This window comes from Dryobates pubescens, chromosome 20, assembly GCF_014839835.1.
Source record: "Dryobates pubescens isolate bDryPub1 chromosome 20, bDryPub1.pri, whole genome shotgun sequence".
In the NCBI taxonomy this organism is placed as follows: Eukaryota; Metazoa; Chordata; class Aves; order Piciformes; family Picidae; genus Dryobates; species Dryobates pubescens.
In genome coordinates, this window is record NC_071631.1 from 20,938,554 (window position 1) to 20,950,837 (window position 12,284).

The 12,284-nt window shown below is 50.2% G+C and overlaps 1 protein-coding gene across 1 annotated transcript in view; it reads left to right on the top strand.

Moving 5' to 3' along the window:
• Nucleotides 1-10,201, top strand: part of GLP2R (glucagon like peptide 2 receptor) — a 54,878-nt gene extending 44,677 nt beyond the window's left edge. The window contains exons 11-13 of the mRNA XM_009908784.2: nt 1,002-1,140; nt 7,354-7,395; nt 9,863-10,201. Of these exons, the coding sequence (XP_009907086.2) occupies nt 1,002-1,140; nt 7,354-7,395; nt 9,863-10,201 (520 nt within the window). The remainder of the gene's footprint in view (nt 1-1,001; nt 1,141-7,353; nt 7,396-9,862) is intronic.
• The last annotated feature ends 2,083 nt before the right edge of the window (nt 10,202-12,284 follow it).

Consider the following 12,284-nt stretch of genomic DNA (forward strand, 5'->3'; position numbering starts at 1 on the left):
CCTCCTGCAGATGTTTATGGTACAGGGTGCTCTGAAATTCCTACCTGGGGATTTGTCCTCAAAAATCACAAAATTGCTAACACAGTTCCAGAGGCAGAACATTGGGGAATAGTTCCAGAACAATTTATTTGCAACTGATTTGGTCAACAAGACCAAGGGCAAGGTCCTGCAGCTGGGGCAGGGCAATCCCAAGCACTGATATAGGCTGAGCAGGGGCTGGCTTGAGAGCAGCCCTGAAGAAAAGGCCTTGGGGGTGCTGGGGGAGGAGAAGCTCCACAGGAGCCAGCAGGGAGCACTTGCAGCCCAGAGAGCCAAGCAGAGCCTGGGCTGCAGCAAGAGAAGTGTGGCCAGCAGGGCCAGGGAGGGGATTCTGCCCCTCTGATCCACTCTGCTGAGACCACAGCTGGAGCTCTGGGTCCAGTTCTGGAGCCTCTGTGCCAGGAAGGATCTGGAGGGGCTGGAAGGTGTCCAGAGAAGGGCCACGAGGATGAGCAGAGGGCTGGAGCTGCTCTGCTGTGAGCACAGCCTGAGGGAGTTGGGGTTGTGCAGTCTGGACATGATAAGGCTCTGAGTATCTCAAGGGGGCTACAAGAAAGCTGGGGAGGGACTTTTGAGGTTGTCAGGGAGGGATAGGACTGGGGGAAATGGAGCAAAACTAGAAATGGGGAGATTCAGATTGGATGTGAGGAGGAAGTTGTTCCCCAGGAGGGTGGTGAGAGCCTGGCACAGGTTGCCCAGGGAGGTGGTGGAAGCCTCCTGCCTGGAGGTGTTTGCAGCCAGGCTGGAGGTGGCTGTGAGCAACCTGCTGCAGTGTGAGGTGTCCCTGCCCATGGCAGGGGGTTGGAGCTGGCTGAGCCTTGAGGTCCCTTCCAACCCTGACAATTCTGTGATTCTATGGTTTATTATTGTTATTGTTATCAATATTGCTGTTATTATTCTTATTATTACTTTTGCACCAGGGATACTGGAAAGATCCTCTAACCTAATGTTCCCTTTTAAAGATTGGCAAGATCTACACTTGTGCTGATTCCATTGTTGGGGATCCATGAGTTTGTATTTACCTTCATCACTGATGAACAGGTGGAAGGACTTTCAAGACATATAAGGCTTTTCATTCAGCTGACAATGAGCTCATTTCATGTAAGTACTGTTTTGCAGGTACTTGTTTTAGGGGTCATAGATCTACTTCTCTCTCTCTATATATATATATATATATGTCTCTCTCTCCCTCTATCTCTCCCTCTTTCTATCTACATCTCTCATTCTCTCTCATCTCTACCTCCATCTCCATCTCCATCTCCATCTCCATCTCCATCTCCATTTCCATCTCCATTTCCATCTCCATCTCTATCTCCATCATCTCTCTCTCTCTCTCTCTCTCTCTTTCTCTCTCTCTCTCTCCATCTCCTTGATGATTTCAAAGGTCTTTTCCAACCTGTTTAATTCTATTCTATTCTATTCTGTTCTATTCTATCCATTACCCCTTGTCCTATCCCAGGTCACAAGTGAGCAGAGGCTGTCCCTGTCCCTTCATTCCTGCCCCCCAGTCCTCAGATATTTATAAACTTTTATTAAATCCCCTCTCAGTCTTACTTCTCCAGACTAATCAGCCCCAGGTCCCTCAGCCTCTCCTCCCCAGGCAGTGCTGCAGTCCCTTCAGCATCCTTGGAGCCCTCCCTTGAACTCTCTCCAGCAGATCCCTGTCCCTCCTGAACTAGGGAGCCCAGCACTGAATGCAATATGCCAGGTGTGGTCTCACTAAGGCAGAGTAGAGGGGGAGGAGAACCTCCCTGGATCTGCTGGGCACACTCTTAATGCCCCCCAGGACCCCATTGGCCTTCTTGGCCCTCAGGGCACATTGCTGGCCCATGCACAACTTGTTATCCACCAGAACTCCCAGGTCCCTCTCCCCAGGGCTGCTCTCCAGCAGATCACCTCCCAGCCTCTACTGCTGCAGTTTATTCTTTCTTCCCAGGTGCAGGACTCTGCACTTGTCCTTGTTGAACTTCATTTGGTTCCTCTATGCCCAGCTCTCAGTCTGTCTAAGTCTCTGAATGGCTTCACAGCTTTCAGGTGTCTCAGCCAAGCTTCCCAGTTTGGTGTCATCAGCAAACTTGCTGAGCAGAGTCTGTCTGTCTTTGATGGAGGTGTTGAATAGGACTGGACCTGATCCCTGGGGGACTCCACTGGTTACAGCTCTCCAGCTGGACCTGGCACCATTGCTCACCACTCTTTGAACTCTATTGTGTAACCAGTTCCTCATCCACCTCCCTGCCTGCTTTTCTATCCCACATTTCCTGAGCTTGCTCACAAGGATGTTTTGGGAGACGGTGTTAAAAGCCTTACTAAAGTCAAGGTAGACTACATGCACATCCACTGGTCTCCCTGCATCTACCCATTCAGCTAGGGCAAAGAATAAGAAGAATAACAAATGAGCTTCATTCCTGCAACACCTCTATTGAAATGTCTGTACACCAAGCTTTTGTGCCACCCCTCAAACCACAGCTGAGAGAACCTCTGTCCTCATCCAAGCTTTGGGCTCCATTTCCCTGAAGAATCTGTTCACTTGACTTACCTGCAGGGTGACACCAGGGCCTCCTGTGTGCACACTCACAGAGTAGAACACAGAATTAACCAGGTTGGAAAAGACCTTTGAGGTCATCAAGTCCAACCTGTCACCCAACACCATCTGATCAACTCAACCATGGCACCAAGGGCCTCATCCAGGCTCTTCTTAAACACCTTCAGTGATGGTGACTCCACCACCTCCCTGGGCAGCACATTCCAATGGCCAATCTCTCTTGCTGGGAACAACTTCTTCCTCACCTCCAGCCTAAACCTCCCCTGGCACAGCTTGAGACTGTGTCCTCTTGTTCTGGTGCTGGCTGCCTGGGAGAAGAGACCAACCCCCACCTGGCTACAACCTCCCTTCAGGTAGTTGTAGAGAGCAAGAAGGTCTCCCCTGAGCCTCCTCTCCTCCAGGCTAAGCAGCCCCAGCTCCCTCAGCCTCTCCTCACAGGGCTGTGCTCCAGACCCCTCCCCAGCTTTGTTGCCCTTCTCTGGACACCTTCCAGCAGCTCAACATCTTTCCTAAGCTGAGGAGCCCAGAACTGGACACAGGACTCAAGGTGTGGCCTGAGCAGTGCTGAGCACAGGGCAGAATGACCTCCCTGCTGCTGCTGGCCACTCTGTTCCTGATGCAGGCCAGGATGCCCTTGGCCTTCTTAGCTGCCTGAGCACACTGCTGGCTCCTGTTCAGCTGCTGTCAACCAGTACTCCCAGGTCCCTTTCTGTTTGGCTGCTCTCCAGGCACTCTGACCCCAGCCTGCAGCACTGCCTGGGGTTGTGGCACATGGGGTTGTAGTGCATGGGGTTGTGGCACATGGGGTTGTAGTGCATGGGGTTGTGGCACATGGGGTTGTGGCACATGGGGTTGTAGTGCATGGGGTTGTGGCACATGGGGTTGTGGCACATGGGGTTGTAGTGCATGGGGTTGTAGCTTTGACACTGTCATTGAGGCTGTAATTAAAAATTTCCACTCAAGCTTGACGGAAAATATATCCAGGCTGGCAAAAAGGGAGTCCATGCAGAGCCACCAGCCTAAGGGGGGCTGCTGACATGGTGGTGAAGACCAAGTTCTTCAGTTAGACAGAGCCTTATTTGGCAGGGCTGCAGTGACTAGTTGCTATTTTAAGAAAGACAAAATCATTTTAAGTGAAAATGTTATTTACTGGCTTGGGCAAAGAAAGCAGCTACAGAAGACAGCTGACTCATCCCTGCTGCAGAGTGTAAACCTCATTCCTTTCAGAGGAACGTGCACACACTGGCCTGCATGGCAGCATTTAGAGGCAAAACTCCTTTCAAAACACCCAAGAGTCTTAGACAATGTTTATTGAAGAAGCTCTTTCTCAGCTACAGCTTTATTTGTGAAAGGGTTAGGAAAAAAACCACCACCAACAACAAGAACAAAACCCCAAACACATAAATTGTACACAGTTCACAGGTATCACAGAGTGTTAGGGGCTGGAAGGGACCTAGAAAGCTCATCCAGTCCAACCAGTGTCCAGTTCTGGGCTCCTCAGTTTAGAAAAGATGTTGAGTTGCTGAAAAGTGTCCAGAGAAGGGCAACAAAGCTGGGGAGGGGTCTGGAGCACAGCCCTGTGAGGAGAGGCTGAGGGAGCTGGGGTTGCTTAGCCTGGAGAAGAGGAGGCTCAGGGGAGACCTTCTTGCTCTCTGCAACTCCCTGAAGGGAGGTTGGAGCCAGGTAGGGGTTGGGCTCTTCTCCCAGGCAAGCAGCACCAGAACAAGAGGACACAGTCTCAAGCTGTGCCAGGGGAGATTTAGGCTGGAGGTGAGGAAGAAGTTCTTCACAGAGAGATTGGTCATTGGGATGTGCTGCCCAGGGAGGTGGTGGAGTCCCCATCCCTGGAGGTGTTTAGGAAGACTGGATGAGGCCCTTGGTGCCATGGTTTAGTTGATTAGATGGTGTTGGGTGATTGGTTGGACTTGATGATCTCAAAGGTCTTTTCCAACCTGGTCAATTCTAGTCTAGTCTAGTCTAGTCTAGTCTAGTCTCCCTGCCAGAGCAGGGTCACCTAGAGCAGGTCACACAGGAACACATCCAGGAGGGTTTTGAATATCTCCACAGAAGCAGTCTCCACAACCCCCCTGGGCAGCCTGCTCCAGTGCTCTGGCACCCTCACAGGGACAACATTTTCCTTCTGTTTCCATGGAACTTCCTCTGCCTCTGCTTTCACCACTGCCCCTTGTGCTGGCATTGGGCATCCCCCAGCAGAGCCTGGCTCCAGCCTCTGGGCATCACCCTGCACAGCTTTATCAGCAGCAATGAGGTCACCTCGCAGGCTCCTCCTCTCCAAGCTACAGAGCCCTCAGCTCCCTCAGGCTCTCTGCATGAGGAAGGTGTTCTACTCTCTTAATCATCTTTATGGCTCTGCTCTGGAAGCTTTCAAGATGTTCCCTGAGGTCCTTCTTGACTTGAGGGGCCCAGAACTGGACACAATATTCCAGATGTCACCTCACCAGGGCAGAGTAGAGGGGGAGGAGAACCTCTCTTGACCACTTCACTGCTGTCCAGCAAGTCAGTCCCCAATCTACTCTGCTCCATGGGGTTGTTCTTTCCCAGGTGTTCTGTCCCGGGGCAAGGGGGTTGTTCTTTCCCCTGGTTGAATTCCATTCATTTCTCCCTGCTGAGTTACAGTTGCTGTTACAGTTCGAGATGCTTAGTCTGTAAATCCTCTCAGTAGCTTAAAAAAGCAGCTCAACTGCTTTGTTAGAAAGCAAAAAGGAAAACCAAATGCAAACCAACACAAAAGAAATCAAAACAAATAAAGCCAACCCCCCCCCAAAACCCCAACCCCCAAACCAAACCAAACTGAAACAATTCCCCACCCCTCCCAAGCAAAGCAGAACCAAACAAAATAAAACCCACCACCCAAACCAATTCAATCTGGAACCTCCTCTGGGGGATGCAACTCCAGGAACACAAAACTGAATTCTAAATGTAGGTTGAGCTTCTCTGCTGTAAAAGTGGAGCCAAGGCCTACACACCTTGGCTCACAGCAGCAAGTGAACTGTTAGCCACACAAGAAGATGCTGGTGGCTCAAACACAGACATTTAATGAGTAATCATCCTGCTGTGTTAATGAAGCTGAAGGACACCCCCCAGGCTTACACATTCCTCTGTCCTTTCTTGATGGTTATTGTGCTAATGAATATTTCTTCTGAATTTCTACTTCCTTTTATCTCCTTACACTGTGAACATTGTGGCCTTGCAGTATCTGAAGTGGGCTCCAAGAAAGCTGGGGAGGGACTTCTGAGGATGTCAGGGAGTGATAGGACTGGGGGGGATGGAGCAGAACTAGAAATGGGTAGATTCAGATTGGATGTGAGGAAGAAGTTGTTCCCCATGAGGGTGGTGAGAGCCTGGCACAGGCTGCCCAGGGAGGTGGTGGCAGCCTCATGCCTGGAGGTGTTTGCAGCCAGGCTGGATGTGGCTGTGAGCAACCTGCTGTAGTGTGAGGTGTCCCTGGCCATGGCAGGGGGGTTGGAACTGGCTGAGCCTTGAGGTCCCTTCCAACCCTGAGAGTTCTGTGATTCTGTGATTGTAGCACTAATCACTTAATATATCATTCATTTGTAAAAGGCACCCAATGGAGGCCACTTTCAGTAGCCCCATTTGCAAATCCAAACAAGCAGATGGATTTTTATTTGACCATACTCAGAGCAGCAGTCCCAGTGGAGCAGCAGTGCTGTGGGGGAAAATAACATTATGTGGTAATGACCTTAATACAAGATGGAAGATCAAAGTGGGGGCCACAGGCTCTGCTCCTCAGCATCTGCAGTGAATGTGCCTTGCTCAGGTACTGTGTGAGAACAAGTCAGTGAGGACAGCAATAATAAGTGAATACAGACAGGGCAAACCTTGTGAAGTTCCATAAGGACAAGGGCAGGGTCCTGCACCTGGGGAGGAATAACAGCAGGCACCAGGACAGGTTAGGAGCTGCCCTGCTGCAAAGGAGCTCGACAGAGAAGGACCTTGGAGCCCTGGTGGACAGCAAGTTCTGCATGGGACAGCAATGTGCCCTTGTGGCCAAGAGAGTCAATGGGAACCTGGGGTGCAGCAAGCAAAGTGTGGCCAGCAGGGCTGGGGAGGTTCTGTTCCCCCTCTGCTCTGCCCTGCTGAGGACCATACCTGGAGCACTGTGTCCAGTTTGAGGCTCCCCAGTTGAAGAGAGACAGAGACCTGCTGGAGAGTCCAACAGAGAGCCATGAGGATGCTTAGGGGACTTGAGCATCTCCCCTGTGAAGAGAGACTGAGAGCTCTGAGACTGTTTAGTCTGCAGAAGAGAAGGCTGAGAGGGATCTGATCAATGTCTATCAATATCTGAGGGGTGGGGGTCAAGGGGAGGGGGCCAAGCTCTTTTCAGTGGTGCACAGGAACAAGCCAAGGAGCAATGGATACAAACTTGAACAGAGAAGGTTTCAGCTCAACATGAGGAGAAACTTCTTACAGTGAGGGTGGCAGAGCCCTGGAGCAGGCTGCCCAGGGGCGTTGTGGAGTCTCCTTCTCTGGAGCCTTTCCAACCCCACCTGGATGCCTTCCTGTGCAGCCTGCCCTGGGTGACCCTGCTTCTGGCAGAGGGTTGGACTGGATGAGCTCTGGAGCTCCCTTCCAACCTCTAACACGCTATGATTCTATGATTATGTGAAATAGTTTCCTTTGCGACCATTAAGAAGCATTGTTCATACTCACAGCTCTGAGACTGATGTCATCTAAACATTCAGAGATTTCCTGTACTTTAACTTTTTCTTCTTGCTGTCTTTCTCTTACAGGGCTTTTTTGTAGCAGTTTTATATTGCTTCGCTAATGGAGAGGTAAGAGCCAATGCTGTGAGAAGAGTGTTTGGTTGATAGTAAAGGATATTAATGACCCTAAGAAGGCTGACCTCGGTGGATATTTCTACTTCTTCAAGGGCCTGAGTGCATTCTTTTGAACTGGTATAATTGTTATGTCCAAAGGGAGCAGCAACACCTCCCAGAGGTTTGGGATTCAAATGCAAAGTACTGCCATTGAAGCCTGAGTGGCTGCAGTCCTGTGAGTATGGATGGCCTGGGCTGTCTGAAATACCAGGAGAAGCTTATGGTCAGCCACCTAAACCTCTCTCCTTGAATCAGTTGGGTTCCATCATTTCCTGTTGGCCAGCCTGAACCTTCTCTTTGCTTCCCCTGAAGTCTGTGTGAAGCAACCACATTTGGGGTGCTTCACTATCTTAGCAACTTGTTGAAAAAGCAATTGCATGAATGCACTGCTCAGGAGGTGCCTAAACTTGATGTGAGCTAATTCTGTGTTTGGAAGCTGTCTCCTGCTACACCTCGATGGGCAGCTGGGTGTTCTGTTCGCTCCGTGCCAGGAATGAGGCAGTGATGGCTCTTATGCAGGCAGATGACAGCAGGGGAACTTAACCCAGTGGAGGGAGAAGGCTGGAATCAGAGCAGCTTGCTAGGAGCTTTGTCCAGCTGAGGGACTGTCTTTTCCATATATTCTGTTGTAACTTGCCCTGTTTGCTTCAGTTCTGATCACTGTCCCTTGTGTCTCTACCAAATGCCTCTGTGGACTGCCTGTCTCCATCTCCTCCATGCTCTCTTCACTGGCAGTATTTAGGTCTTCAGCATGAATGAGCCTCATTCACTCAGCCTCTCCTCATAGGGCAAGCACTACAGCCCTGATCTCTGGGGGTAAGTTCAAGCTTATCAGCATAGTTCTCCTACTGGGGCCCCAAAATTAGATGCAAGATTCAGAGGTCTACCTGGTGAGGTCTGAGTGGCTCAGCCTCTGCCCATACAGCCCAGTGCCTCCAGCACTGTCACAGCTGCCTGCTGCCTTTGCCTTACCACACCTGGCTTGCTGCAAGCTGCTTTAGACAATGATGCTGTGTAGGCTGGGAAATGAACCTCACTTAATTTTAAATGATTTCTAAGTCAAAGCTCCCTGTCTGTACCTCTCCTACATCTGATTTGGGCACAGACCTCCACTGCTGCAAACCACAGATATGTATCCAGCATGAGCTGCACTTATGAGCCTGGCAGAGCCAAGCAGCTTGGCACACACTGCACTGACACAGGCACTTGAATCTGGACATCTTACAGGCAGCAGTGAAACAAGATGGGGATTATACAGAAGGTAGCCAAAAGTTCCTGATGTTTAACAAGGAGACCTGGAGCAATTTTGGAACTATCTAAACAAAAGTTCTGGCACTTGTCTGCAGCACTCATCTAACATCTGCAAAGGGTGCAGAACTGCTTCATCTCTCATCTGTCATTGAAGTTGCTCTTTTGGCCTTCTGCTTCCTGGTCCAACTGAGCTGCCAGGCCAAAGCTGCTGGTTAGAGCCAGGACAAACCTGGCCTCCCACTGCAGCTTGGCCCAGGGCAGGCAGGCACCAAGACACTCAGTGCTGAGGATTGGAAGCAGACTGCCAGATAAAGAGCTTTAACAAAACAAAGCAGATGTCCAAGCACAACACTCTGGCAAAGCTGTGTGGTTCTCATCTCCACATCTCCTGAGCTTTCCTCCTCCTCCTCCTCCTCAATTCACGAGGCTATAAACATGGAAGTCCCTTGAGCTCTCCCACACACATGCACTAGGATCACGGTGTTATCAGAGATTCAGGGCTTAGGAAAAGCTTTCCTAAGTCAGAGTGAAGAGGGAACTTTAGGCTGGAGGTGAGGAGAAAGTTCTCCCCAGAAAAAGTAATTGGCCATTGGAATGTGCTGCCCAGGGAGGTGGTGGAGTCACCATCCCTGGAGGTGTTCAAAAGGGGATTGGATGTGGCACTTGGAGCCATGGTTTAGTTGTCAGGAGGTGTTAGGTATTAGGTGATAGGTTGGCCTTGATGATCAATGAGGTCCTTTCCAAGCTGGCTGATTCTGTGATTCTATTCTATGATTTAGCAAATAAATCTGTTTCTACCCTGCAAGGATCTTGGCAGGTTTGAGGTGTGCTCCAAAAAGACAGGAAGCTCAGCACCTCCACAGTCCCTCTCCTTTTACAACAGGCACTTGGGTTAGTGTGCAGCAGGGTGGTCACAAGGCATCACTGTGGACAGGCTGTTTGCTTTTTCCCTCAGGTGAAAGCAGAGCTGCAGAAGCAGTGGTCCCGCTTCCTGCTGGCAGAGCAGGACAGGCTGTTTGCTTTTTCCCTCAGGTGAAAGCAGGCTGTTTGCTTTTTCCCTCAGGTGAAAGCAGAGCTGCAGAAGCAGTGGTCCCGCTTCCTGCTGGCAGAGCAGGACAGGCTGTTTGCTTTTTCCCTCAGGTGAAAGCAGGCTGTTTGCTTTTTCCCTCAGGTGAAAGCAGAGCTGCAGAAGCAGTGGTCCCGCTTCCTGCTGGCAGAGCCCTTCGGCTGCAAATTTTGCTTTCTTGGGGAAAACATCAAATACCTCAGGAAATGTTCCCAGAAAAGAAAGAAGCAGCACCTCAGCACCAAGCACCACTTGCATCTGGAGGCGAGGGAGCCCTTGGGACTGCAGCTCCAGCAGCTGCGAGCCAAGCAGAGGACAGGGCTGAGCCCAGCAGCAGGCTGTGCTCTCCCGTCTCGGCCTCGGGCGAGCATGTCAGACAGCAGCGAAGGAGAAGTCACCACTGGGGAGACCACTGAGGAAGTCTTTGAAGAAAGTGAGATTTAGAAATCACCTTCCAACGGCCACAGGATTCAGAAAGGTCTCCTCTCACCTCCAGACTGTTCAGAGCTCTGGGTTGTGCAGTGCAAGGAGAAAAGAGCCTCAACTGTCCCAGCTGTCTTTGTCTGAGAGAAATACTGACCTGGGTGCTCCTAACCTGTGTGGCTGAGGTGGAAAGGTTTGCAGGATCCAAAACTGCTTTGAGGTGATGGGTCTGGAAGATAACTGATATTGAAAGAGAGGCACACAGGGGGACAGGATGTGCTGAGTAGACTCTCGACACGCACACTGTGTCCCAGCAGCTTCATCCCTGCTCACATAACAGGGAAGTTTCTCTCTTTCACAGATGTGTGTAGAAGACTCTTCTCTGCACAGCCTGAAACCATCCCCAACTCAGAAAAGAGTTTCAGGCTTTGGAAAACCAAAACCAAACCCAAAATGAACCCCAAAGACCCAAAACCCAAAGGCTCAAACCCACTAACAAACAAAAATGCCAAACAAAAATCCCAAACAAAACCAAGCAACAAAACAAACCAAGCAGAAAACCAAAACCAAACCCACAAGCAAACAAACAAAAGCCCCAAGTTTGGGAAGAAACAGAATGGGATGTGGGGTTCAACAGAGCAAGCCCAAAAGGGGATGTGGGGTTCAACAGAGCTTTCTCCTTGGAGGTACTGTGGTGGACTCCTCTGATCTGCATGGATAAGGTTGAAGCAGACTCAATAATGAGCTCTGAGATGTGCTATAAATTTGGATGGTGTACCTCATAAAGCACAGCCTTGCAGACACAATGGCTCCTTCTATGGCCAGAGATGTCAACTCTATGCTAATTATTAATGTGTACTTCCATTCTTTGTTTAAACCTATTGCTTCTGCATGCCAGGGGCTGTGCCTCAAAGGCTCAAACTGGGAAGCACAAACACTGCAGTCTGGAGAGCTCTCTGTCAGTTATGCCCTGGAATCAATAACAGTGATTTGTATGTTTTTAAACGTGGAATAAATCCAGTAGGTTAAGAGAGAGAGGTGCCTGGCCTGTTGTGTTTGATGTGCTCACTTCCCAAGGTACCAAATAGAAGCAATGTAAGGCAAGTATGTTCCACCTCACTGAATGAAAAACACACATTTGGGGAGGCTGAATGTCTAGGAGGTAACTCTGTGCAAATGAATCACAGAATAGGGGTTGGAAGGGACCTTGAAAGCTTATCCAGTCCAACCCCCCTGCCAGAGCAGGATCACCTAGAGCAGGTGTGACCACACAGGACCACATCCAGGTGAGGTTTGAATCTCTTCAGAGAGGGAGACTCCACAACCCCCCTGGGCAGCCTGCTCCAGGGCTCTGGCACCCTCACATGGAGAAAGTTTTTCCTCCTGATTCCATGGAACTTCCTCTGCCTCAGCTTCCACCACTGCCCCTTGTGCTGTCACTGGGCATCACCCAGCAGAGCCTGGCTCCATCCTCTGGGCACTCACCCTTTGCATGTTTATAAACACTAGGAAGGTCACCCCTTAGTCTCCCCCAAGCTGTTTTGTTCCAGTGTAAACAGGAATTAACATAATATTCACCTCTCCTCCCCCCTTTCCCCCTTTATAGGTAGGAAGGTCAACTAATATAGTAAACTAAGTGTTGCATGACAACTTATTCTCCTTATTCTGAAACTACAGTCATGCTCCCTCTAGGGTGTGGAGGTTGGAATGGAAGGAGGTCTGTCTTAGCTACTGACCAAAGCATGGCAGAGCAGTAGTATCCCTACAGCTCCAGCCTCAAGAACAGGAGATGAAAAAGGTGACGAGGCTCTGGGTCTCTATAGATGTCACACACATCTGTGCCTCATATTAGAACTGGTGGAAGGGAAGTCCTACCAGCAGGCATGGAGCAATCTTCAGCAGTCTTCATCTCTGTGAGCGCTCAGTTGTCAGTGGAATTTGAGGACAACCTTGCATGTGTGGGGCAGCAGCAAGGGATGAGACCAAAGCACAGCATTCCTCTTCAGGAGGCTCTAGCCCACAACTTCTTGGGCATAATCTCCTAGCTCCAGGCTGAGCTCAACTCGTTCACCTTCATGGTAGAGCAAATCACTTTCACTTGACC